Consider the following 27771-nt stretch of genomic DNA (forward strand, 5'->3'; position numbering starts at 1 on the left):
TGTGAGGGAGCCAGTTTTATTAATTGAAGTTTATTCTTCCAACGAGGGTTATAAATGTGTTTCTTTTTACAGAAGGTTCCATCATCCCCTACCTCTGACAGATCTGGAAATGAGTTCTGCGTTGCCAGATGTGGAATTTGACTTTGATACATTTACAATGTGCATGACAGACAGAGGGAGAGGGGGATGGAGAGAGATGGAGAGAGGGATGGGGAGAGTGCAGGAGAGCGATAGATGGAGAGAGAGAGTGAGAAAGCAAAAGAGAGAGTGCGGGAGGGAGGGATGAAAGGGTGAAAAGTGGAACACATTTCCATCTGACACACACCTGTCGTGACACCAGTACTGTTCATTTGACCACGGCTGATTTAAAGTCATACCTGTCGTGACATCAGTGCTGTTCATTTGACCCCGGCTGATTTAAAGTCATACCTGTCGTGACACCAGTGCTGTTCATTTGACCCCGGCTGATTTAAAGTCATACCTGTCGTGACACCAGTGCTGTTCATTTGACCCCGGCTGATTTAAAGTCATACCTGTCGTGACACCAGTGCTGTTCATTTGACCCCGGCTGATTTAAAGTCATACCTGTCGTGACATCAGTGCTGTTCATTTGACCCCGGCTGATTTAAAGTAATATCTGTCGTGACATCAGTGCTGTTCATGTGACTACGGCTGATTTAAAGTCATACCTGTCGTGACACCAGTGCTGTTCATGTGACTACTGCTGATATAAAGTCATACCTGTCGTGACATCAGTGCTGTTCATGTGACTACGGCTAATATAAAGTCATACCTGTCGTGACACCAGTGCTGTTCATGTGACTACGGCTGATTTAAAGTCATACCTGTCGTGACACCAGTGCTGTTCATGTGACTACTGCTGATATAAAGTCATACCTGTCGTGACACCAGTGCTGTTCATGTGACTACGGCTGATATAAAGTCATACCTGTCGTGACACCAGTGCTGTTCATGTGACTACTGCTGATATAAAGTCATACCTGTCGTGACATCAGTGCTGTTCATGTGACTACGGCTGATATAAAGTCATACCTGTCGTGACATCAGTGCTGTTCATGTGACTACGGCTGATATAAAGTCATACCTGTCGTGACATCAGTGCTGTTCATGTGACTACGGCTGATATAAAGTCATACCTGTCGTGACACCAGTGCCGTTCAGTTGACTACGGCTGATATAAAGTCATACCTGTCGTGACATCAGTGCTGTTCAGTTGACTACGGCTGATATAAAGTCATACCTGTCGTGACACCAGTGCCGTTCAGTTGACTACGGCTGATATAAAGTCATACCTGTCGTGACACCAGTGCTGTTCATTTGACTACGGCTGATATAAAGTCATACCTGTCGTGACACCAGTGCTGTTCATGTGACTACGGCTGATATAAAGTCATACCTGTCGTGACACCAGTGCCGTTCAGTTGACTACGGCTGATATAAAGTCATACCTGTCGTGACATCAGTGCTGTTCATGTGACTACGGCTAATATAAAGTCATACCTGTCGTGACACCAGTGCCGTTCAGTTGACTACGGCTGATATAAAGTCATACCTGTCGTGACATCAGTGCTGTTCAGTTGACTATGGCTGATATAAAGTCATACCTGTCGTGACATCAGTGCTGTTCATGTGACTACGGCTGATATAAAGTCATACCTGTCGTGACACCAGTGCCGTTCAGTTGACTACGGCTGATATAAAGTCATACCTGTCGTGACATCAGTGCTGTTCAGTTGACTACGGCTGATATAAAGTCATACCTGTCGTGACATCAGTGCCGTTCAGTTGACTACGGCTGATATAAAGTCATACCTGTCGTGACATCAGTGCCGTTCAGTTGACTACGGCTGATATAAAGTCATACCTGTCGTGACACCAGTGCCGTTCAGTTGACTACGGCTGATATAAAGTCATACCTGTCGTGACATCAGTGCTGTTCAGTTGACTATGGCTGATATAAAGTCATACCTGTCGTGACACCAGTGCCGTTCAGTTGACTACGGCTGATATAAAGTCATACCTGTCGTGACACCAGTGCTGTTCAGTTGACTACGGCTGATATAAAGTCATACCTGTCGTGACACCAGTGCTGTTCATGTGACTACGGCTGATATAAAGTCATACCTGTCGTGACATCAGTGCTGTTCATGTGACTACGGCTGATTTAAAGTCATACCTGTCGTGACACCAGTGCCGCTCAGTTGACTACGGCTGATATAAAGTCATACCTGTCGTGACATCAGTGCCGTTCAGTTGACTACGGCTGATTTAAAGTCATACCTGTCGTGACATCAGTGCTGTTCATGTGACTACGGCTGATATAAAGTCATACCTGTCGTGACATCAGTGCTGTTCAGTTGACTACGGCTGATATAAAGTCATACCTGTCGTGACATCAGTGCTGTTCATGTGACTACGGCTAATATAAAGTCATACCTGTCGTGACACCAGTGCTGTTCATGTGACTACGGCTGATTTAAAGTCATACCTGTCGTGACACCAGTGCTGTTCATGTGACTACGGCTGATTTAAAGTCATACCTGTCGTGACACCAGTGCTGTTCATGTGACTACGGCTGATATAAAGTCATACCTGTCGTGACACCAGTGCTGTTCATTTGACTACGGCTGATATAAAGTCATACCTGTCGTGACACCAGTGCCGTTCAGTTGACTACGGCTGATATAAAGTCATACCTGTCGTGACACCAGTGCTGTTCATGTGACTACGGCTGATATAAAGTCATACCTGTCGTGACACCAGTGCTGTTCATGTGACTACGGCTGATATAAAGTCATACCTGTCGTGACATCAGTGCTGTTCATGTGACTACTGCTGATATAAAGTCATACCTGTCGTGACACCAGTGCTGTTCATGTGACTACGGCTGATATAAAGTCATACCTGTCGTGACACCAGTGCTGTTCATGTGACTACGGCTGATTTAAAGTCATACCTGTCGTGACATCAGTGCTGTTCATGTGACTACGGCTGATTTAAAGTAATTTCTCCCCTCATTTCTATCTGTTTTAAACCTTGCTCTTGTCTGGTTTGCTCTGGTATAGTGAATCATATAGTATAGTGAATCAGAACCAGATGATAACACTACCGTGTTATTGTAACTCTCTACTGATGCTGGAATAAAGATGTCCCACTCTGACAGGTGACCCTGTGGACCTGTACCCTCAACCCTGCATGGGCCCTTTCATCCTGCCTGGAGGAAGTACTGCTGAACCCTGTGTGTGTGTGTGTGTGTGTGTGTGTGTGTGTGTGTGTGTGTGTGTGTGTGTGTGTGTGTGTGTGTGTGTGTGTGTGTGTGTGTGTGTGTGTGTGTGTGTGTGTGTGTGTGTGTGTGTGTGTGTGTGTGTGTGTGTGTGTGTGTGTGTGTGTGTGTGTGTGTGTGTGCGCGTTTTGCCAAGTCGGAATTATTCTCTAATCTGGTAGTTTGTCTCTTCTCTCCAGGTAAACCTGTGATGATAGTGACTGAATACATGGAAAATGGATCCTTGGACAGCTTTCTGAAAGTGAGTTTAAAATATTACACGGCTAAATGAATTATCTTCACACTACCTTAATGCTTTCTACGCTGGCCTATGGAGTTATGCCATGCATTCCACTCTAACTAACCAGAAACTCTGGTTTACTGAAATTAGCCAAAGCAAAACATCAAACCAACGTCAGAACAACATTAAATCAACATGAGCAGACAGGAGTGTGTGTGTGTAGGTCCCGTTTGAGCAGTTTTCCACATGTGTCTGTGTGTCTGCACAGCATCCCTTCAGATAGAAAATGGAGTAATTGCAACCTTCTCCAGCTATTTCCTCTGGTTGTAGAGTGGCCTGGCTTTTATCACTGAGAACTGTCATACGACACACACACTAACACACACACAGTCATCCCTCTCCTCCACACCACATTACTGTACCTCATGTTTGTGTTATGACTATATGACTGTAGCAGCTTTGATCAGACTCTGCTTGTCTCTACCAGGTGGTCTGGGCTTCATATAGTGCCCGGGAAAACACCAACTATTTGGTCAAAGGCTCTGGCATAATGCTGTCAGGCCTATATGGTTGTGAGATTGTACAATTCACCTTGAAATGAGCAAGTTAATGTCAGAGGTGATCTAAAAGGATCATGTAATTGGTTTGGATGTTGATATATGAATGTCCCGCTGTATTTCTTAAAAACAGAAAGGTCATATTCATTCTGTTTTTCAATCCAGTGGCATCTGTTTATAGAGGAATGACATTCCACCTGTGACTGATTCTGTCTCTGTCTCTCTCTTTTGCTCTCTTTCTCTCCCTCCCCTCCTCTCTCATCACCCCTCTTCCTCCTCTGCCTCCCCCTTCTAGAAACATGATGCCCAGTTTACTGGTATCCAGTTGGTGGGCATGCTGCGTGGCATCGCGTCAGGCATGAGGTACCTGTCTGACATGGGTTACGTCCACAGGGACCTGGCCGCTCGTAATATCCTGGTGAACAGCAACCTGGTGTGTAAGGTGTCTGACTTCGGCCTGTCCAGAGTCCTGGAGGACGACCCCGAGGCAGCTTACACCACACGGGTAAGACATGGTGGTCGGGTTTATCAATGACCTACGATGGGTTTAATAGTTGTTTCTGACAGAGACAGGACACTATTTGGTATTTTATTAGGATCCCCATTAGCTGTTGCAAAAGCAGCAGCTACTCTTCTTGGGATCCACACAAAACATGAAACATAACATAATACAGAACATCGGTAGACAAGAACAGCTCAAGGACAGAACTAGATTTTTTAAAACTAATTTTGGAAGTGTGCCATGTAAGAACAACCTCTGTCCATAACCATGGTGCTTAATAGTGAGTGGACCCGTTGCTGTGGTCAGAGAGAAAGGTTATCACTGTCAGACATAGCTGAATTGACTGACCTCTGTCTCAGGTTTCCACAGAAGGGCATTGTCTACCTCTCTCTATCTCTCCCTCCCTTCTTTCTGTTGATCTATCTCCCCCTTGCCAGCCTTATCACTGAATACATGCTTTCCATGAGACAAATCACCTCATATGTCACATACGTAGGCACACACATACACAAACTCCTGACCTTGCAGCAGTGCAGAGGGAGGTAGCAGTACATAAATAAAAGCTGGGTGAGATAACGCTAACATGAATTCACAATAAGCCTTTTGTTTGTGTTCTCCTGAAGGATCATGGGAAAGGAATGACAAACCTACTAGATAAGCAACATCAAGAGGCCTTTGAGCCTAGTTTATCCAACCTATCACCATCTATATAAAATACTGTGTGTGTGTGTGGTCACCTTGTGGCCTAACATTAGTATGTAGGGCTCTAAACTCTGTGTAATAACAGTTTCAGACCCCCATGTTAAATAAACACTCACAGAGCTATTACTTCACTCCCATAAACTCACTCCCTAAAATATGCTAATAGACTTCCCCTAATGTGTCACTAGAAATAGAGCTGAGTTCTCATCTACTCAACGGTCACATAAATGTATCAGACCCAGCAGGCCTTCTCTCTCCCTCCCTCTTCTGTCAGACCACTCTGCTGTTCCATGAGCCCCCTCCTGTCTGTCTGTGTCTCACTGGTGTCATACTCTACCGTCATTATAGGTATAATCCTTCATTTCATGAGGCTGGCTGTGTTTATGTACACTCACCAGGGATTCAAGGGAGCAGAAGTGGATTTATTTGTGTGTGTGTGTTTGCGTGCTTACTTGCGTGTGTGTGTGTGTGTGTGTGTGTGTGTGTGTGTGTGTGTGTGTGTGTGTGTGTGTGTGTGTGTGTGTGTGTGAGGGAAGAAGTGGTTTGTTTTCTGAGGGCTTTGTGTTTAGAGAGAGCTGGCCAGGAGTTGTGTGACTTGGCCAGGAGGTCCGTTAGCTTTGGCTCCTCTCCTCTTTTCTTTTACTCTCCTCCACTGGCCTGACGCAGGCCAAGCCTTGAGTAAGTCCAGCAGCCCCCTGAGTGTAGACACCGAGCAGGAGAAACACAGGGTCAGCCCACAGGCTCCCTCTCAACCTCTCTTCCCCTCTCTCTCTTACTCTATTGCCTTTTCCCTCTCCCCCAGGAAGAAACACAGTGAGGATGAAACAAATGGAACAAGGCCGTGTAGTTCTGGAGGCTGAGGCCACAACCTAAACCCCTCTCTTTGTCAAATCAAATCCAATCAAATTTTATTTGTCACATACACATGGTTAGCAGATGTTAATGCGAGTGTAGCGAAATGCTTGTGCTTCTAGTTCCGACAATGCAGTAATAACCAACAAGTAATCTAACCTAACAATTCCACAACTACTACCTTATACACACAAGTGTAAAGGGATAAAGAATATGTACATAAAGATATATGAATTAGTGATAGTACAGAACGGCATAGGCATAGAGTACAGTATATACATATGAGATGAGTAATGTAGGGTATGTAAACATTATATTAAGTGGCAATGTTTAAAGTGGCTAGTGATACATGTATTACATAAAGATGGCATTATGCAGTAGATGATATAGAGTACAGTATATACATGTACATATGAGATGAGTAATGTAGGGTATGTAAACATTATATTAAGTGGCATTGTTTAAAGTGGCTAGTGATACATTTTTACATCAATTTCCATGAATTTCTATTATTAAAGTGGCTGGAGTTGAGTCAGTGTGTTGACAGCAGCCACTCAATGTTAGTGATGGCTGTTTAACAGTCTGATAGCTTTGAGATAGAAGCTGTTTTTCAGTCTCTTGGTCCCTGCTTTGATGCAACTGTACTGACCTCGCCTTCTGGATGATAGCGGGGTGAACAGGCTCAGGTGGTTGTTGTCCTTGATGATCGTTATGGCCTTCCTGTGACATCGGGTGGTGTAGGTGTCCTGTAGGGCAGGTAGTTTTCCCCTGGTGATGCGTTGTGCAGACCTCACTACCCTCTGGAGAGCCTTACGGTTGTGGGCGGAGCAGTTGCCGTACCAGGCGGTGATACAGCCCGACAGGATGCTCTCGATTGTGCATCTGTAGAAGTTTGTGAGTGCTTTTGGTGACAAGCCAAATTTCTTCAGCCTCCTGAGGTTGAAGAGGCGCTGCTGCGCCTTCTTTACAACACTGTCTGTGTGGGTGGACCAATTCAGTTTGTCCATGATGTGTATGCCGAGGAACTTAAAACTTACTACCCTCTCCACTACTGTCCCGTCGATGTGGATAGGGGGGTACTCCCTCTGCTGTTTCCTGAAGTCCACAATCATCTCCTTTGTTTTGTTGACGTTGAGTGTGAGGTTATTTTCCTGACACCACACTCCGAGGGCCCTCACCTCCTCCCTGTAGGCCGTCTCGTCGTTGTTGGTAATCAAACCTACCACTGTAGTGTCGTCTGCAGACTTGATGATTGAGTTGGAGGCGTGCATGGCCACGTAGTCGTGGGTGAACAGGGAGTACAGGAGAGGGTTCAGAACGCCCCCTTGTGGGGCCCCAGTGTTGAGGATCAGCGGGGTGGAGATGTTGTTACCTACCCTCACCACCTGGGGGCGGCCCGTCAGGAAGTCCAGTACCCAGTTGCACAGGGCGGGGTCGAGACCCAGGGTACTATGGTGTTAAATGCTGAGTTGTAGTCGATGAACAGCATTCTCACATAGGTATTCCTCTTGTCCAGATGGGTTAGTGGGCAGTGTGGTTGCGATTGCGTCGTCTGTGTACCTATTGGAGCGGTAAGCAAATTGGAGTGGGTCTAGGGTCTCAGGTAGGGTGGAGGTGATATGGTCCTTGACTAGTCTCTCAAAGCACTTCATGATGACGGAAGTAAGTGCTACGGGGCGGTAGTCGTTTAGCTCAGTTACCTTAGCTTTCTTGGGAACAGGAACAATGGTGGCCCTCTTGAAGCATGTGGGAACAGGAGTCTGGGATAAGAATTGATTGAATATGTCCGTAAACACACCAGCCAGCTGGTCTGCGCATGCCTTGAGGCGCGGCTGGGGATGCCGTCTGGTCCTGCAGCCTTACGAGGGTTAACACGTTTAAATGTTTTACTCACGTCGGGCTGCAGAGAAGGAGAGTCTCCAGGTTTTGGTGCGGGCCGTGTCAGTGGCGCTGTATTGTCCTCAAAGCGAGCAAAAAAGTTATTTAGTCTGTCTGGGAGCAAGACATCCTGGTCCGCGACGGGGCTGGTTTTCTTTTTGTAATCCGTGATTGACTGTAGACCCTGCCACATACCTTGTGTCTGAGCCGTTGAATTGCGACTCTACTTTGTCTCTATACTGACACTTAGCTTGGTTGATTGCCTTGCGGAGGGAATAGCTACACTGTTTGTAGTCGGTCATGTTTCCAGTCACCTTGCCCTGGTTAAAAGCAGTGGTTCGCGCTTTCAGCCTCGAGCGAATGCTGCCATCAATCCACTGTTTCTGGTTTGGAAATGTTTTAATCGTTGCTGTGGGTATAACGTTGCCGATGCACTTTCTAATGAACTCGCTCACTGAATCGGGGTGGCAGGGTAGCCTAGTGGTTAGAGCGTTGGACTAGTAACCGGAAGGTTGCAAGTTCAAACCCCCGAGCTGACAAGTTACAGATCTGTCGTTCTGCCCCTGAACAGGCAGTTAACCCACTGTTCCTAGGCCGTCATTGAAAGTAAGAATTTGTTCTTAACTGACTTGCCTGGTTAAATAAAGGTTCAAAAAAATAAAAAAAATAAAAAAATAAAAATCAGCGTATTTGTCAATGTTGTTGTCGGATGCAATGCGGAACATATCCCAATCCACGTGATCGAAGCATGGAATCAGATTGGTCGGACCAGCGTTGAACAGACCTCTTCTCCTTCTCTCTCTTTATATCCACGTTCATGTCAAACCTAACCTAAAACAAATCATTAAATCATGACTGTACATCATCAATAGAATCACAGTTACACACATATCGCTTTCACTATTTGATGAGTTGACAAATTAATAGAAATGTGATGACTGGGCATGGTTGTTGAAATACTTTCATTGTGATCTCTCTCTCTCTCTCTCTCTCTCTCTCTCTCTCTCTCTCTTTCTCTCTCAGGGAGGTAAGATCCCTATCAGGTGGACAGCTCCAGAGGCCATCTCCTACAGGAAGTTCACCTCGGCCAGCGATGCCTGGAGCTACGGTATCGTGCTCTGGGAAGTGATGTCATACGGGGAGCGGCCTTACTGGGAGATGTCCAATCAGGACGTGAGTATGCAACCGTCGCCAGGGTGACCTAATGAACTTCCTGCTAAGAGAGGAAATGATGCGTAGAGCGGCTAGGTGGAAGACTGAGTCTGAAGCCTGATGGTCTGATGGCCTGAACCAGAAATACAGCATTGTCACCTGAGAGGATTCAAGGGGGCTTTTTTGGCATGGAAACATGTTTACAAAGAAAAAAATAAAGTGAAATAGACAATAAAATGAACAGTAAACATTATTCTCACAAAGTTCCAAAAGAATAAAGACATTTCAAATGTCATATTATGTCTAAATAGTGTTGTAACAATGTGCAAATAGTTAAAGTAAATATGGTTTGTATTTACAATAGTGTTTGTTCTTCACTGGTTGCCCTTTTCTTGTGGAAACAGGTCATAAATATTGCTGCTGTGATGGCACACTGTGGTATTTCACCCAGTAGATATGGGAGTTTATCAAAATTAGATTTGTTTTCAAATTCTTTGTGGGTCTGTGTAATCGGAGGGAAATATGTGTCTCTAATATGGTCATACATTTAGCAGGAGTTTAGGAAGTGCAGCTCAGTTTCCACCTCATTTTGTGAGCAGTGTGCAGATAGCCTGTCTTCTCCTGAGAGCCAGGTCTGCCTTTGTCGACCTTTCTCAATAGCAAGGCTATGCTCACTGAGTCTGTACATAGTCAAAGCTTTCCTTAATTTTGGGTCAGTCACAGTAGTCAGGTATTCTGCCGCTGTGTACTCTCTGTTTAGGGCCAAATAGCATTCTAGTTTGCTCTGTTTTTTTGTAAATTCTTTCCAATGTGTCAAGTAATTATCTTTTTATTTTCTCATGATTTGGTTGGGTCTATTATGTTGCTGTCCTGGGGCTCTGTGGGTTCTGTTTGTGCTTGTGAACAGGTGACTAGCTTGCTTAGGGGACTCTTTTCTAGGTTCATCTCTCTGTAGGTGATGGCTTTGTTATGGAAGGTTTGGGAATCGCTTCCTTTAAAGTGGTTGTAGAATTTATCGTCTCTTTTCTGGATTTTGATCATTAGCGGGTATCGGCCTAATTCTGCTCTGCATGCATTATTTGGTGTTTTACATTGTACACAGAGGATATTTGAACAGAATTCTGTATGCAGAGTCTCAATTTGGTGTCTCTTTCTCTCTCTCTCTCTTTCCCTCCCTCCAGGTGATCAAGGCGGTGGATGAGGGCTACAGACTGCCTCCTCCTATGGACTGTCCTGCAGCTCTGTACCAGCTGATGTTGGACTGCTGGCAGAAGGAGAGGAACAACAGACCCAAGTTTGAACAGATCGTCAGCATCCTGGATAAACTCATACGCAACCCTGGGAGCCTGAAGATCACAGCCAACACCTCATCCAGGTACTATACACGTCTACATTTAACCTTCAAGCTCTCAACCCTGACCTCTGAATCTCACCCTGGCAGCCAACATCTCATCCAGATACTATACAGATCTGAACTGAACAGCTAGTTGTACGCGGTTGTCTTAATAAAGCGTTAGACAAGGCGACGTCTTTCTCATCCGCTCAACACCCACACACCTACCCCCCTAACTTACACCTACCCCCTAACTTACACCTGCCCCCCTAACTTACACCTACCCCCCTAACTTACACCTGCCCCCCTAACTTACACCTGCCCCCCTAACTTACACCTGCCCCCCTAACTTACACCTGCCCCCCTAACTTACACCTGCCCCCCTAACTTACACCTACCCCCCTAACTTACACCTACCCCCTAACTTACACCTGCCCCCCTAACTTACACCTGCCCCCCTAACTTACACCTGCCCCCCTAACTTACACCTGCCCCCTAACTTACACCTGCCCCCTAACTTACACCTGCCCCCCTAACTTACACCTACCCCCCTAACTTACACCTGCCCCCCTAACTTACACCTGCCCTTTTCTGCTCCTCTCCCACGCACCTGGCTCAACACGGATGGACACTAGACATATCTGTTCCCCACACATCTCCCAAGGCATTATGGGTCACGGCGCATCCTGCTCGTTAGTGACAGCAGCGACAGGAAACACTGTCCTCCACCCTGGGACTTCTCTCGCATTTAGTGTTTTCTTCTCTCGCTTTTAGTTTCCTTCTCTCGCTTTTAGTGTTTCCTTCTCTCGCATTTAGTGTTTCCTTCTCTCGCTTTTAGTGTTTCCTTCTCTCGCTTTTAGTGTTTCCTTCTCTCGCTTTTAGTGTTTCCTTCTCTCGCTTTTAGTGTTTCCTTCTCTCGCTTTTAGTGTTTCCTTCTCTCGCTTTTAGTGTTCCTTCTCTCGCTTTTAGTGTTTCCTTCTCTCGCATTTAGTGTTTCCTTCTCCAGCATTCAGTGTTTCCTTCTCTCGCTTTTAGTGTTTCCTTCTCTCGCTTTCTGTCAGACCCTCCCCCTCTGTTGGCCTATTACAATGTTACTGGTGACTTGAAAAGGAGGAGGATGGGAGACCCACGGTATAGGAGCGGAACGCACAAAGTGTCTTTCAAAAATCGTCAAAGAATCATTATTTTAACCTAAAGTATTTAATAAAGACATTTATAGTACAATATTATGTGGAATGGGAATGAGAGAGCTACTTACACCGTGTTGGAAAGGGATCACAGCAGTGATTGAATGAGGGTATGAGGCATGAGATAAGGTGTTCAGAGGCTTGACCAGTGCAGGATGGGATTTGACCCGGGAAGACAAAAAACACACTACACAGTTAGACTAAGAATGCTAAGCATGAGTTAGTCCAAGCAAGGAGTAAAATCATTGGTATGTAATAATGTGATTGTGTATGTGATTGACTCTACAGTCAGGAGACTTAGATGTAAATACAAATAGCAGATACATTCCATTACAGCTGCGCCATGTTTCTCCATGAAGTTAAACTCAGACATCTCAAAATTCACAAAGTCAAACACAAGACTGCGCATCTCACCCACTTGACACATCAAAGTAGCTCAAGAAATGTTCCTGAATAAAGCCCTGATCATCCACATACCTGATGATAACTGACAACTGCAAACACACTGGTGGCACCACAGGTCCCAGAGCGGTGGGGCAATTTTGACCCCCTTTTACCCCTCTGGACCCTATAAGACATGACAATGATTCATCAGTTTTAAAAAGGTTTATGATGGGACCAGTTTTTCCAAGTCAAGTCAGGTCACATGGTTTTAAAAAAACTCCTGGAATAAACTCCTGGGGGGGGGTGAAAACCTCGTCAAACTGCAGAAACTTTATACTTGCTCATATGAATTATATTTAGACTTGATTAGGCGGGGGATTTCTACTACCCAGACACAGATAAACTGATAGACAGTAGAACTCACAGGGCTCAGCTTGCTTTATGCATGTTTGCATCATGCAGGCCTATGCAACTGTAGGCCTTATAAAACATTTACTTACATCTGTCATCGCTATTATGTGGAATGATTAATTACAGTGAATCATTTTTGATTGAAAACGTCTAGGCAGCCTAGCCAGCCCAACTTTGAATATAAACTACATTTGATCACCTTCACATTTTCTCCTGACACACAAGTGGACTATAAATACACAACGTTACCAATTAGTCTACCCTGACCAGATGGACAGGGCGCATAGGCTGTATGCATCTGCTCTTATTAGTACCCTACAATTGATCAGACTGAAAAATAGTCTCGTTTTCAATCCATACAGCGTGTCAGAGTTCTAATGTTTAGGTGTAGCCTAGACTGCTGCATTATTTATGTCAAGAGTTTCTGCTTGTGTCTGTCCGGAGAGATTGTGTTCTTTGCTAAATAAACACCAGAGGAAAGTGGAAAGCCTACCTGAGCGCGAGCGAAAGAAATCTAACTTTTAATGGAGGATGCGATGGAAGCTATCAAATCATTCTGAATTGATTTTGACATCCCAGAAAGGACAGTCAAAAGTTCCAGAAGTTCAGCAAGTAAAGCATCGTAACGTGCCATTACCGCTGAAACTCCTTGTAGTTGTCCTTGTTAGCGGAATTTTCCCTCTCGTTGTGTCCTCTAAAGCCAATCCTTGCCCCAATACGCAGTCGTGTTGATAAGCCACTTGAGAACATCCCTGTTTCTTCTTTCTTTCTCGTTGTGTTGCGCAGTTTGAATACGCAAACCTTCGTCATGATCGATGCAGCTTTTTCCCTAGAAGCTTCAATTTGATGTGGGCTCTCTGCTTTTGTTTTTCCGTTTAGCTGAATGATCAATGTTCTTCAGGTCACTGTACCCCCCTTTTGCCCGAGGCTCAGACCTTCCTGCGCACTTGAAAACTGCGCACTTGAGCTGCTACTGAAGTTAGCAAGGCAAAGTGCAATTTATTTCAATAACTGGACACAATAATCTACCTCCTCTGCCTCCTGTAATTTGAGGAAACTCATTTGAATTTAATAATATTTTTAAAAAATGCTCAACTATCACTTCTCAGCCTCCATTAAATAATCTCACCAAGCTTCTCAACACATTGAACCCTCCATAATGCTCGGCGTCGCATCCCCAATACAACACACTACATTTATTCTCTGATCCTAATCCTATGATAGGATGGACAACTTGTCAGTTCATACTGCAAAATGCTTTGATTGGTTGGAGGTTGTCCTCTGGAAGTGGTCATAATTACCATGTATGTCTATGGAAGGGGCTGAGGCCTACAAGCATCCTAGGTTTTGTATTGAAGTCAATGTACCCAGAGGAGGACACAAGCTAGCTGTCCTCCGGTTTCACCATGGTGCTACCCTACAGAGAGTACTGTTGAAGTTACTATAGACCTTCATTTTAAAACAGTGAGTTTTAATCAATGATTTGGTGACATATGAATATATTTAGTCTAGTTGTATCTAAACAGGATAACCTTTTCAGAGACTGATACTGTCTCTGCCTCTGCCTCTGTCACACGCTTCCCCCTCTGCTGGCCTATTGAAATATTACTGATACTGTCTCTACCTCACCGTCCGACCAGGGTGCAAGACGTTACTGGATCTATCAAATATATAGAATCCACATACTGAATCTCTCAAGATATATATTGAAATAGGGGCTTCATAGAAGGTGTTCCTCCACTTCTGTGAATGTGTTAGGCCATGATAGTAGTGTATAGGCCTATAGGAGAGAGCTGTTTGTATTATGTGCAGAGGTCTATAGGGGAGAGCATTTATTTTGTATGGGCAGACCCCTATAGGGGAGTGTAGTATTATCTTTACATTTTCAACATGGGCCTGAACCTGTTTGTGTATGGACCCAGTTGGTAGTAACATGGGCCAGACAGAGGTTGTCATAAACAACACTTCCTGCTTCCTGTGTTCACATGATGTTATGATCTCACTTCAACTGAACCTGTGTAGTCACTGGTCAGGCCTCAGACTAGCTCTCTCCCTCTTTCTCTCCCTAAACTGCCACATGTCCTGATTTTCCTCTTTTCTCTCACTCACTCTCTCTACAGTACATACTAATACACCTAACACTCATCTCTTTTCATTCTGAGTTTCCATCTCTTTGTTTTGACCACTGGGGAGGTCCAGGGGACTGAGGCTCTGGTGTAGAGTGGCCTTGGGCAGGCAAAGAGGGAGCAGGGAGGAGGGAGGACTGGAGCAATAGCTGGAACAGGGGTGGGGTAGTAGAGGGGGGAGGCGATGGGGCAGTGGGTTGGTGGAACAGACGGTCCTGGTATTATGGAGACGTCGGAACTCATGTTGACTAATGATTTGTTAAGAAAGTGAAAATGGGTCCCTGGGAGTTTGCATGTCATTTTCCTGATTGGCTTTTAACACAGGGCTGAGTGCTGGGCGAGAGAGGTGGGAGGGGGAGGGGAGGCGATTTATGGCGATTAGTGCGTGTGGGGGGCGCACCGCACCGCAGGAGCAGCTGTGTTCGGGCTCACACACCTCATCTGTCTCTGGGCTGCCCTGGCTAATGGAGAGCCCATCCCCCCAGATCAAAGCCTGGGGCCGGAGTACATTGTCTGGAGGCCTTGGGGAGAGGGACCTGGGGTTAGAGTGCACTGTTTTGGGGGCCTGGGGGAGAGGGACCTGGGGTTAGAGTGCACTGTTTGGGGGCCTGGGGGAGAGGGACCTGGGGTTAGAATACACTGACAGTCTGGTGGCCTGGGGGAGAAGAACCTGGGGTTAGAGTGCACTGTCTGGGGGCCTGGGGTAGAGGGACCTGGGGTTAGAGTGCACTGTCTGGGGGCCTGGGGGAGAGGGACCTGGGGTTAGAGTGCACTGTCTGGGGGCCTGGGGGAGAGGGACCTGGGGTTAGAGTGCACTGTCTGGGGGCCTGGGGAGAGGGACCTGGGGTTAGAGTGCACTGTCTGGGGCCCTGGGGGAGAGGGACCTGGGGTTAGAGTGCACTGTCTGGGGGCCTGGGGGAGAGGGACCTGGGGTTTAGAGTGCACTGTCTGGGGGCCTGGGGGAGAGGGACCTGGGGTTAGAGTGCACTGTCTGGGGGCCTGGGGGAGAGGGACCTGGGGTTAGAGTGCACTGTCTGGGGGCCTGGGGAGAGGGACCTGGGGTTAGTGTGCACTGTCTGGGGGCCTGGGGGAGAGGGACCTAGGGTTAGAGTGCACTGTCTGGGGGCCTGGGGGAGAGGGACCTGGGGTTAGAGTGCACTGTCTGGGGGCCTGGGGAGAGGGACCTGGGGTTAGAGTGCACTGTCTGGGGGCCTGGGGAGAGGGACCTGGGGTTAGAGTGCACTGTCTGGGGGCCTGGGGAGAGGGACCTGGGGTTAGAGTGCACTGTCTGGGGGCCTGGGGAGAGGGACCAGGGGTTAGAGTCCACTGTCTGGGGGCCTGGGGAGAGGGACCTGGGGTTAGAGTGCACTGTCTGGGGGCCTGGGGAGAGGGACCTGGGGTTAGAGTGCACTGTCTGGGGGCCTGGGGAGAGGGACCTGGGGTTAGAGTGCACTGTCTGGGGGCCTGGGGAGAGGGACCTGGGGTTAGAGTGCACTGTCTGGGGGCCTGGGGAGAGGTACCTGGGGTTAGAATACACTGACTGTCTGGGGGCCTGGGGAGAGGTACCTGGGGTTAGAATACACTGTCTGGGGGCCTGGGGAGAGGGACTTGGGGTTAGAATACACTGTCTGGGGGCCTGGGGGAGAGGGACCTGGGGTTAGAGTGCACTGTCTGGGGGCCTGGGGAGAGGAACCTGGGGCATTGGGGGCCTGGTGGAGAGGGACTTGGGGTTAGAATACACTGTCTGGGGGCCTGGGGGAGATGTCCAGATGTAGGGAGGAGTGGAGGTTTGGAGGTTTGGAGGGTTGGAGGGTTGGAGGGTTGGATGGTTGGAGGGTTGGAGGGTTGGAGCGTTGGAGGGTTGGAGGGTTGAATGGTAGAGAGACCCAGCAGAGCCATTTTAGTTCCCCTCACAGTGAGAGCTGCTTCTCCACTCCTTCACCAAGCTGCCCAGATGTCAACTTCTCCCCCTCTCTCCTTCTCCCCCATCTCCATCTCTCCTTCTCTTCTTCTCCCCGCTCTCCATCTCTCCCTCTGCTCCCCTGAGAGCCCTAAAAACATGATACTACACAGCAGTGGTCTTTCAGAGTGGAAAACAGACAGAAAAGGAGAAAATGAAAAGAACAAGAGGGAGGAAGAAAAAGACAGGGACAGTGGTATTGTACTTTTCTTTCTCACCTCTCATGTGAAGAATTCTCCTTTTTCTGAATCCTGTCTCTGTAAGATGTGATGATGTGTACACAGGGGTTTAAGATACCAACTCCTCTCCCTGACAACAAGCATGTTCTTTTACTTCCCTCTCATCCTTTCTCATCCATCGATCTCTCTGCCTGTTGGTCCGTCATGAGACTTTACCAAGCGCAGTTAAAAATAAAGAATATAGTAAACAAAGAATCCTACAGAGGCAAGACAAGGTCATCTATAGTTTACCTCGACACTGACTCGCTGACTGCTCTGGAGGCAGGGGAGAGAACTTTGCAGATCAATAGTCTCCTCATCCATGCCTGGATGGTGTAATCAGGGAGCTGTGTGGGTGTGTGAGAGAGGGAGAGAGAGATGAGAAGAAGAGGCTCCCTCTCTCCTCTCTTCCCTCCTATCCTCCTAGTTGGCTCTCAGCTGTCAGACAGGCCTCTGATGATCAGGAAGAGATTCAATCACATACCAACCAGTCTCTTAGCTCTCCCTTTCCTTTGCCACTTCTTTCTCTATCCTCTTCCTCCCGTTCTCGATCTCACTCAGACATGGCCTTGCTGTCCCTGTGGTGAGCTGTCTGGCTGGTTAGTTGTGATCTAAACAGAAATCATCTATGGGATATTGTTTACTGCTTTGTTAACTTGTCATGGAACAAACATACTCTGGAAGCACAAGTCTAGTCGTCCCATAAGCAGTAGGTCTTACCTGTCCCACCCTTGAGAGGTAGCGTACTGTACGTCAGTCTGCCACTCTAATACAGATAACAGACAAACCTCCAAACCTCCCCAAATACAGTGTCACTTGCTGTGATATAAAAATCTGTCCTTAACTAAGACCTCTCCACCACCCAAAATACTCAGCCTGAGGTTGGACTTGACTTCCTGCTATTCTGATTAGTTTATTTACACTACTATAAATACACCCCTCTCTGGGAGTCTCTATGGCAGGACCAAGCCGGTTTCCTGTCCGGTGTTGGCTTGTAGCCCCTAGGCTATGTGTGATCAGGTCCTATGGTCCCAGTCGTCCTATGGTTTGTTTTCTGACTCACAAACATACACACACATGCGTACACACACGCACGCAAACACACACACACACCTATTCATGCCATTATTCCGAATGGCTCCAACACACACACCCATCGTTGTTTAGTATGAGTCAGGGTTGTTGTTGATGTGACCTAAGTTGGTCTGACCTACAGTAATCTGACCCTGCCTCATGGGGAGGAGGTGGGCTTGTTGATTTGGATGTTGATTGGATATGACTGTAGCAACAGCTGCTTTGCCTGGTGTCAACTGAACACAATACAAAACAACATAATGTTGTTGACTCAGAAGATGTGGAGAGAGTCTCCTGGTATGGAGTTGTTGACTGGTTGGTTTAGCAGATGTCTGTCTGTCTGTCTGTCTGTCTGTACAGCCAGAGGAAACATGGTCAGGGTTAAGGACAGACTCGTAGACATAGTCCTCTCTACCTCACTCTCCTTCTACCTCAGTCTTCCTCTCCCTTCCTCTTCTACCTCTCTCTACTCCCTCTCCCTTCCTCTTCTACCTCTCTCTACTCCCTCTCCCTTCCTCTTCTATCTCTCTCTACTCCCTCTCCCTTCCTCTTCTACCTCTCTCTACTCCCTCTCCCTTCCTCTTCTACCTCTCTCTACTCCCTCTCCCTTCCTCTTCTACCTCTCTCTACTCCCTCTCCCTTCCTCTTCTATCTCTCTCTACTCCCTCTCCCTTCCTCTTCTACCTCTCTCTACTCCCTCTCCCTTCCTCTTCTACCTCTCTCTACTCCCTCTCCCTTCCTCTTCTACCTCTCTCTACTTCATCTCTCCCTTCCTCTTCTACCTCTCTCTACTCCCTCTCCCTTCCTCTTCTACCTCTCTACTCCCTCTCCCTTCCTCTTCTACCTCTCTACTCCCTCTCCCTTCCTCTTCTACCTCTCTCTACTCCCTCTCCCTTCCTCTTTTACCTCTTTCTACTTCCTCTCTCCCTTCCTCTTCTACCTCTCTCTACTCCCTCTCCCTTCCTGTTCTACCTCTCTACTCCCTCTCCCTTCCTCTTCTACCTCTCTCTACTCCCTCTCCCTTCCTCTTCTACCTCTCTACTCCCTCTCCCTTCCTCTTCTACCTCTCTCTACTCCCTCTCCCTTCCTCTTCTACCTCTCTCTACTCCCTCTCCCTTCCTCTTCTACCTCTCTCTACTCCCTCTCCCTTCCTCTTCTATCTCTCTCTACTCCCTCTCCCTTCCTCTTCTATCTCTCTCTACTCCCTCTCCCTTCCTCTTTTACCTCTCTACTCCCTCTCCCTTCCTCTTCTACCTCACTCTACTCCCTCTCCCTTCCTCTTCTACCTCTCTGAACTCCCTCTCCCTTCCTCTTCTACCTCTCTACTCCCTCTCCCTTCCTCTTCTACCTCTCTACTTCCTCTCCCTTCCTCTTCTACCTCTCTCTACTCCCTCTCCCTTCCTCTTCTACCTCACACTACTCCCTCTCCCTTCCTCTTCTACCTCTCTACTCCCTCTCCCTTCCTCTTCTACCTCTCTACTCCCTCTCCCTTCCTCTTCTACCTCTCTCTACTCCCTCTCCCTTCCTCTTCTACCTCTCTACTCCCTCTCCCTTCCTCTTCTACCTCTCTCTACTCCCTCTCCCTTCCTCTTCTACCTCTCTCTACTCCCTCTTCCTTCCTCTTCTACCTCTCTCTACTCCCTCTCCCTTCCTCTTCTATCTCTCTCTACTCCCTCTCCCTTCCTCTTCTACCTCTCTACTCCCTCTCCCTTTCTCTTCTACCTCTCTACTCCCTCTCCCTTCCTCTTCTACCTCTTTCTACTCCCTCTCCCTTCCTCTTCTACCTCTCTACTCCCTCTCCCTTCCTCTTCTACCTCTCTCTACTCCCTCTCCCTTCCTCTTTTACCTCTTTCTACTTCCTCTCCTACCTCTCTCTACTCCCTCTCCCTTCCTCTTCTACCTCTCTCTACTCCCTCTCCCTTCCTCTTCTACCTCTCTCTACTCCCTCTCGCTTCCTCTTCTACCTCTCTCTACTCCCTCCCCCTTCCTCTTCTACCTCTCTCTACTCCCTCTCCCTTCCTCTTCTATCTCTCTCTACTCCCTCTCCCTTCCTCTTCTACCTCTCTACTCCCTCTCCCTTTCTCTTCTACCTCTCTACTCCCTCTCCCTTCCTCTTCTACCTCTCTCTACTCCCTCTCCCTTCCTCTTCTACCTCTCTACTCCCTCTCCCTTCCTCTTCTACCTCTCTACTCCCTCCCTTCCTCTTCTACCTCTCTCTACTCCCTCTCCCTTCCTCTTCTACCTCTCTACTCCCTCTCCCTTCCTCTTTTACCTCTTTCTACTTCCTCTCTCCCTTGCTCTTCTACCTCTCTCTACTCCCTCTCCCTTCCTCTTCTACCTCTCTACTCCCTCTCCCTTCCTCTTCTACCTCTCTACTCCCTCTCCCTTCCTCTTCTACCTCTCACTACTCCCTCTCCCTTCCTCTTCTACCTCTCTCTACTCCCTCTCCCTTCCTCTTCTACCTCTCTACTCCCTCTCCCTTCCTCTTGTACCTCTCTCTAGTCCCTCTCCCTTCCTCTTCTATCTCTCTCTACTCCCTCTCCCTTCCTCTTCTACCTCTCTACTCCCTCTCCCTTCCTCTTCTACCTCTCTCTCTCCCTCTCCTTCCTCTTCTACCTCTCTCAACTCCCTCTCCCTTCCTCTTCTACCTCTCTACTCCCTCTCCCTTCCTCTTCTACCTCTCTACTCCCTCTCCCTTCCTCTTCTACATCTCTCTACTCCCTCTCCCTTCCTCTTTTACCTCTTTCTACTTCCTCTCTCCCTTCCTCTTCTACCTCTCTCTACTCCCTCTCCCTATCTCTTCTACCTCTCTACTCCCTCTCCCTTCCTCTTCTACCTCTCTACTCCCTCTCCCTTCTTCTTCTACCTCTCTCTACTCCCTCTCCCTTCCTCTTCTACCTCTCTCAACTCCCTCTCCCTTCCTCTTCTACCTCTCTACTCCCTCTCCCTTCCTCTTCTACCTCTCTACTCCCTCTCCCTTCCTCTTCTACATCTCTCTACTCCCTCTCCCTTCCTCTTTTACCTCTTTCTACTTCCTCTCTCCCTTCCTCTTATATCTCTCTCTACTCCCTCTCCCTTCCTCTTCTACCTCTCTACTCCCTCTCCCTTCCTCTTCTACCTCTCTCTACTCCCTCTCCCTTCCTCTTCTACCTCTCTCTACTCCCTCTCCCTTCCTCTTCTACCTCTCTCTACTCCCTCTCCCTTCCTCTTCTACCTCTCTATACTCCCTCTCCTATCTCTCTACTCCCCCCTCCCTTCCTCTTCTACCTCTCTCTACTCCCTCTCCCTTCCTCTTCTACCTCTCTACTCCCTCTCCCTTCCTCTTCTATCTCTCTACTCCCTCTCCCTTCCTCTTCTACCTCTCTCTTCTCCCTCTCCCTTCCTCTTCTATCTCTCTCTACTCCCTCTCCCTTCCTCTTCTACATCTCTCTACTCCCTCTCCCTTCCTATTCTACCGCTCTACTCCCTCTCCCTTCCTCTTCTACCTCTCTCTACTCCCTCTCCCTTCCTCTTCTATCTCTCTCTACTCCCTCTCCCTTCCTCTTCTACCTCTCTCTACTCCCTCTCCCTCCTCTTCTACCTCTTCTACTTCATCTCTCTCTACTTCATCTCTCCCTTCCTCTTCTATCTCTCTACTCCCTCTCCTTCCTCTTCTACCTCTCTACTCCCTCTCCTTCCTCTTCTACCTCTCTACTCCCTCTCCCTTCCTCTTCTACCTTCCTCTTCTACTCCCTCTCCTTCCTCTTCTACCTCTCTACTCCCCTCCCTTCCTCTTCTACCTCTCTCTCCCTCTCCTTCCTCTTCTACCTCTCTACTCCCTCTCCTTCCTCTTCTACCTCTCTACTCCCTCTCCCTTCCTCTTCTACTCTCTCTACTCCTCTCCTTCCTCTTCTACCTCTCTCTACTCCCTCTCCCTTCCTCTTCTAATCTCTCTCCCTCTCCTTCCTCTTCTACCTCTTCTACTCCCTCTCCTTCCTCTTCTACCTCTCTCCCCCTCTCCTTCCTCTTCTACCTCTCTCCCTCCCTCTCCCTTCCTCTTCTACCTCTCTCTACTCCCTCTCCTTCCTCTTCTACCTCTCTCTCTCCCTCTCCTTCCTCTTCTACCTCTCTCTCCCCCTCTCCTTCCTCTTCTACCTCTCTCTCCCTCTCTCCTTCCTCCTCTTCTACCTCTCTCTCCCCTCCCTTCCTCTTCTACCTCTCTCTTCCCTCCTCCCTCTCCCTTTCTCTCTTCTACCTCTTCTACCTCTCTCCTTCCTCCCTCTCCCTTCCTCTTCTACCTCCACTTCCAACTTTCTCTCTTCCCTCCTCCCTTCTCCCTTCCTCTTCCTACCTCTTCTACCTCTCTCTCTCCCTCTCCCTTCCTCCTCTTCTACCTCTCTCTTCCCCTCTCCCTTCCTCTTCCACCTCTCTCTCCCTCTCCCTTCCTCTTCTACCTCTCTCTTCCCTCTCTCCCTGCCTCCTCTTCTACCTCTCTCCCTTCCTCTTCTACCTCTCTCCCTCCCTCTCCCTCCCTTCCTTTTCCCTCTCTCCTTCCTCTTCTACCTCTCTCTCCTCCCTTTCCCTTCCTCCTTCTTCCTCTTCCTCTTCTACCTCTCCTCTCCTCCTCTTCTACCTCTCTCCTTCCTCTCTCTCCTTCCTCTTCTACTCTCTCTCTTCCCTCTCCTTTCCTCTTCTACCTCTCCTCCTCTTTTACCTCTCCCTTCCCCTCTTCTACCTCTCTCTACTCCTCTCCTTCCTCCCTCTTCTACCTCTCTCTCCTCCCTCTCTCCCTTCCTCTTCTACCTCTCTCTCCCCCTCCCTTCCTCTTCTACCTCTCTCTCCCTCTCTCTTCCTCTTCTACCTCTCTCTCCCTCCCTCCTCTTCTACCTCTCTCACTCCCTCTCCCTTCCCTTCCTCTTTCTACCTCTCCTCCCTTCCTTCCTCTTCTACCTCTCTCTCTCCTCTCTCCCTTCCTCTCCTTCCTCTCTCTCCCTCTCCCTTTCCTCTTCTACCTCTCTCTCCCCTCTCCCTTCCTCTTCTACCTCTCTTTCTCCCTCTCTCCCTCCTCCTTCTACCCTCTCCCTTCCTCTCTTCTACCTCTCTCTTCTCCCTCTCTCTCCCTCTCCCTTTCCTCTTCTACCTCTCCCTCTCCCTCTCCTTCCTCTTCTACCTCTCTCTCCTCTCTCTCCCTCTCCCTCTTCTCCCCCCCCCTCTCTCTCTCCCTTCCTCTTCCTCCCTCTCTCTCCTCCTCCTCTTCTCTCCTCTCTCTAACTCCCTCTCCCTTCCTCTCTTCTACCTCTCTCTCCCTCTCCTTCCTCCTCTTCTACCTCTCTCTCCCTTCCTACCTCTTCTACCTCTCTCCCCTCTCCCTTCCTCTTCCACCTTTCTTCCTCTTCTACCTCTTCTACCTCTCTCTTCCCTCTCTCCTTCCTCCTCTTCTACCTCTCTCTACTCCCTCCCTCTCCTTCCTCCTCTTCTCTCTCTCTTCCCTCTCTCCCTTCCTCCTCTTCTACCTCTCTCTTCCCTCTCTCCCTTCCTCTTCCACCTTTCTTTCCTCTCTCCCTTCCTCCTCTTCTACCGCTCTCTTCCCTCTCTCCCTGCCTCCTCTTCTACCTCTCTCCACTCCCTCTTACTTCCACTTCCAACTTTCTTCCCTCTCTCCCTTCCTCCTCTTTTACCTCTCTCCCCCTCTCTCCCTTCCTCCTCTTCTACCTCTCTCTTCCCTCTCTCCCTTCCTCCTCTTCTACCTCTCTCTTCCCTCTCTCCCTTCGCCTCTTCTACCTCTCTCTTCCCTCTCTCCCTTCATCCTCTTCTACCTCTCTCTCCCTCTCTCCCTTCCTCCTCTTCTACCTCTCTCTCCTTCCTCCTCTTCTACCTCTCTCCCTTCCTCCTCTTCTACCTCTCTCTTCCCTCTCCCTTCCTCTTCTACTCCCTCTCCCTTCCTCCTCTTCTACCTCTCTCTACTCCCTCTCCCTTCCTCTTCTACCTCTCTACTCCCCCCTCCCTTCCTCTTCTACCTCTCTCTACTCCCTCTCCCTCCTCTTCTACCTCTCTCTACTCCCTCTCCCTTCCTCTTCTACCTCTCTCTACTCCCTCTCCCTTCCTCTTCTACCTCACTCTACTCCCTCTCCCTTTCTCTTCTACCTCTCTCTACTTAATCTCTCCCTTCCTCTTCTACCTCGCTCTACTCCCTCTCCCTTCCTCTTCTACCTATCTCTACTCCCTCTCCCTTCCTCTTCTACCTCTCTACTCCCTCTACCTTCTTCTTCTACCTTTCTCTACTCCCTCTCCCTTCCTCATCTTCTGCCTCTCTCCCCCCTCTCTCCCTTCCTCTTCCACCTTTCTTCTCTCTCTCCCTTCCTCCTCTTCTACCTCTCTCTTCCCTCTCTCCCTTCCTCCTCTTCTACCTCTCTACTCCCTCTCCCTTCCTCCTCTTCTACCTCTCTCTTCCCTCTCTCCCTTCCTCCTCTTCTACCTCTCTCTTCCCTCTCTCCCTTCCGCCTCTTCTACCTCTCTCTTCCCTCTCTCCCTTCCTCTTCCACTTTTCCTCCCTCTCACCCTTCCTCCTCTTCTACCTCTCTCTTCCCTCTCTCCCTTCCTCCTCTTCTACCTCTCTACTCCCTCCCTCTCCCTTCCTCCTCTTCTACCTCTCTCTTCCCTCTCTCCCTTCCTCCTCTTCTACCTCTCGCTTCCCTCTCTCCCTTCCTCTTCCACCTTTCTTCCCTCTCTCCCTTCCTCCTCTTCTACCGCTCTCTTCCCTCTCTCCCTGCCTCCTCTTCTACCTCTCTCCCTTCCTCCTCTTCTACCTCTCTCCACTCCCTCTTACTTCCACTTCCAACTTTCTTCCCTCTCTCCCTTCCTCCTCTTTTACCTCTCTCTTCCCTCTCTCCCTTCCTCCTCTTCTACCTCTCTCTTCCCTCTCTCCCCTTCCTCCTCTTCTACCTCTCTCTTCCCTCTCTCCCTTCCTCTTCCACCTTTCTTCCCTCTCTCCTTCCTCCTCTTCTACCGCTCTCTTCCCTCTCTCCTGCCTCCTCTTCTACCTCTCTCCCTTCCTCCTCTTCTACCTCTCTCCCTCCCTCTTACTTCCACTTCCAACTTTCTTCCCTCTCTCCCTTCCTCCTCTTTTACCTCTCTCTTCCCTCTCCTTCCTCCTCTTCTTCCTCTCTCCCCCTCTCTCCCTTCCTCCTCTTCTACCTCTCTCTTCCCTCTCTCCCTTCATCTCTTCTACCTCTCTCTTCCCTCTCTCCCTTCCTCCTCTTCTACCCTCTCTCCCTTCCTCCTCTTCTACCTCTCCTTCCTCCTCTTCTACCTCTCTCTACCCGCTCCCCTTCCTCCTCTTCTCCCTCTCCTTCCTCCTCTTCTACCTCTCTCCCCCTCTCCCTTCCTCTTCCACCTTTCTTCCCTCTCTCTCTTCCTCCTCTTCTACCTCTCTCTTCCCTCTCTCCCTTCCTCCTCTTCTACCTCTCTCTTCCCTCTCTCCCCTTCCTCCTCTTCTACTCTCTCTCTTCCCTCTCTCCCTTCCTCCTCTTCTACCTATCTCCCTTCCTCCTCTTCTACCTCTCTCTTCCCTCTCTCCCTTCCCTCCTCTTCCACCTTTCTTCCCTCTCTCCTTCCTCCTCTTCTCGCTCTCTTCCCTCTCCTACCTCCTCTTCTACCTCTCTCCCTTCCTCCTCTTCTACCTCTCTCCACTCCCTCTTACTTCCACTTCCAACTTTCTTCCCTCTCTCCCTTCCTCCTCTTCTACCTCTCTACTCCCTCCCTCTCCCTTCCTCCTCTTCTACCTCTCTCTTCCCTCTCTCCTTCCTCCTCTTCTACCTCTCTCTTCCCTCTCTCCCTTCCTCTTCCACCTTTCTTCCCTCTCTCCCTTCCTCCTCTTCTACCGCTCTCTTCCCTCTCTCCCTGCCTCCTCTTCTACCTCTCTCCCTTCCTCCTCTTCTACCTCTCTCCACTCCCTCTTACTTCCACTTCCAACTTTCTTCCCTCTCCCTTCCTCCTCTTTACCTCTCTCTTCCCTCTCTCCCTTCTCCTCTTCTTCCCTCTCTCCCCCTCTCTCCCTCTCTTCCTCTCTACCTCTCTCTTCCTCTCTCCCTTCATCCTCTTCTACCTCTCTCTTCCCTCTCTCCCTTCCTCCTCTTCTACCTCTCTCCTTCCTTTCCTCTTCTACCTCTCTCCCTTCACCCTCTTCTACCTCTTCTCTCCCTGCCTCCCTTTCTCCTCTTCTACTCCCTCTCCCTTCCTCCTCTTCTCCCTCTCTCAACCCCCTCTCTCCCCTTCCTCTTCCACCTTTCTTCCCTCTCTCTTCCTCCTCTCTTCTACCCTCTCTCTTCCCTCTCTCCCCTTCCTCCTCTTCTACCTCTCCCTTCCTCCTCTTCTACCTCTCTCTCCCTTCCTCCTCTTCTACCTCTCTCTTCACCCGCTCCCCTTCCTCCTCTTCTACTCCCTCTCCCTTCCTCCTCTTCTACCTCTCTCCCCCTCTCTCCCTTCCTCTTCCACCTTTCTTCCCTCTCTCTCTTCCTCCTCTTCTACTCTCTCTCTTCCCTCTCTCCCTTCCTCCTCTTCTACCTCTCTCTTCCCTCTCTCCCTTCCTCCTCTTCTACCTCTCTCTTCCCTCTCTCCTTCCTCCTCTTCTACCTCTCTCCCTTCCTCCTCTTCTACCTCTCTCCACTCCCTCTTACTTCCACTTCCAACTTTCTTCCCTCTCTCCCTTCCTCCTCTTCTACCTCTCTACTCCCTCCCTCTCCCTTCCTCCTCTTCTACCTCTCTCTTCCCTCTCTCCCTTCCTCCTCTTCTACCTCTCTCTTCCCTCTCTCCTTCCTCTTCCACCTTTCTTCCCTCTCTCCCTTCCTCCTCTTCTACCGCTCTCTTCCTCTCTCCCTGCCTCCTCTTCTACCTCTCTCCCTTCCTCCTCTTCTACCTCTCTCCACTCCCTCTTACTTCCACTTCAACTTTCTTCCCTCTCTCCCTTCCTCCTCTTTTACCTCTCTCTTCCCTCTCTCCCTTCCTCCTCTTCTTCCCTCTCTCCCCTCTCTCCCTTCCTCCTCTTCTACCTCTCTCTTCCCTCTCTCCCTTCATCCTCTTCTACCTCTCTCTTCCCTCTCTCCCTTCCTCCTCTTCTACCTCTCTCCCTTCCTCCTCTTCTACCTCTCTCCCTTCATCCTCTTCTACCTCTCTCTACCCGCTCCCTTCCTCCTCTTCTACTCCCTCTCCCTTCCTCCTCTTCTACCTCTCTCCCCCCTCTCTCCCTTCCTCTTCCACCTTTCTTCCCTCTCTCTCTTCCTCCTCTTCTACCTCTCTCTTCCCTCTCTCCCTTCCTCCTCTTCTACCTCTCTCCCTTCCTCCTCTTCTACCTCTCTCCCTTCCTCCTCTTCTACCTCTCTCTTCCCTCTCTCCCTTCCTTCCTCCTCTTCTACCTCTCTCTTCCTCTCTCCCTTCCTCCTCTTCTACCTCTCTCTTCCCTCTCTCCCTTCCTCCTCTTCTACCTCTCTCTTCCCTCTCTCCCTTCCGCCTCTTCTACCTATCTCTACTCCCTCTCCCTTCCTCCTCTTCTACCTCTCTCCCCCCTCTCTCCCTTCCTCTTCCACCTTTCTTCCCTCTCTCCCTTCCTCCTCTTCTACCTCTCTCCCTTCCTCCTCTTCTACCTCTCTCTTCCCTCTCTCCCTTCCTCCTCTTCTACCTCTCTCTTCCCTCTCTCCCTTCCTCCTCTTCTACCTCTCTCTTCCCTCTCTCCCTTCCTCCTCTTCTACCTCTCTCCCTTCCTCCTCTTCTACCTCTCTCCCTTCCTCCTCTTCTACCTCTCTCTTCCCTCTCTCCCTTCCTCCTCTTCTACTCCCTCTCCCTTCCTCCTCTTCTACCTCTCTCCCTTCCTCCTCTTCTACCTCTCTCTTCCCTCTCTCCCTTCCTCCTCTTCTACCTCTCTCTTCCCTCTCTCCCTT

General features: G+C 49.1%; 1 protein-coding gene and 1 long non-coding RNA gene across 10 annotated transcripts in view; one reads left to right on the top strand and one right to left on the bottom strand.

Annotated features, from left to right (window-relative positions):
* LOC118375979 (ephrin type-A receptor 3-like) overlaps positions 1-27771 on the top strand; it is an 822287-nt gene that overhangs the window by 163165 nt on the left and 631351 nt on the right. For 5 of the 7 annotated variants that reach the window (XM_052522427.1, XM_052522432.1, XM_052522428.1 and 2 more), the window contains exons 12-15: positions 3484-3545; positions 4377-4586; positions 9039-9188; positions 10349-10542. In XM_052522427.1, coding sequence (XP_052378387.1) covers positions 3484-3545; positions 4377-4586; positions 9039-9188; positions 10349-10542 — 616 coding nt within the window. The remainder of the gene's footprint in view (positions 1-3483; positions 3546-4376; positions 4587-9038; positions 9189-10348; positions 10543-27771) is intronic. The other 2 variants (XR_008139809.1, XM_052522429.1) reach the window with 1 other exon arrangement.
* LOC127931108 (uncharacterized) lies at positions 393-2335 on the bottom strand. Of its 3 annotated transcripts, XR_008139815.1 has the most exons (5): positions 2302-2335; positions 2146-2197; positions 1626-1781; positions 1470-1573; positions 393-1157 (listed from the first exon to the last, which is right to left on the bottom strand). It is a non-coding gene; the product is annotated as an uncharacterized LOC127931108 (long non-coding RNA). The 3 variants fall into 3 exon arrangements; XR_008139816.1 differs by lacking the exons at positions 2146-2197; positions 2302-2335 and having other exon boundaries at positions 1470-1521; positions 1678-1857; XR_008139814.1 differs by lacking the exons at positions 2146-2197; positions 2302-2335 and having other exon boundaries at positions 1626-1857.

This window comes from Oncorhynchus keta, chromosome 7 (genome assembly GCF_023373465.1).
Source record: "Oncorhynchus keta strain PuntledgeMale-10-30-2019 chromosome 7, Oket_V2, whole genome shotgun sequence".
NCBI classification, from domain to species: domain Eukaryota; kingdom Metazoa; phylum Chordata; class Actinopteri; order Salmoniformes; family Salmonidae; genus Oncorhynchus; species Oncorhynchus keta.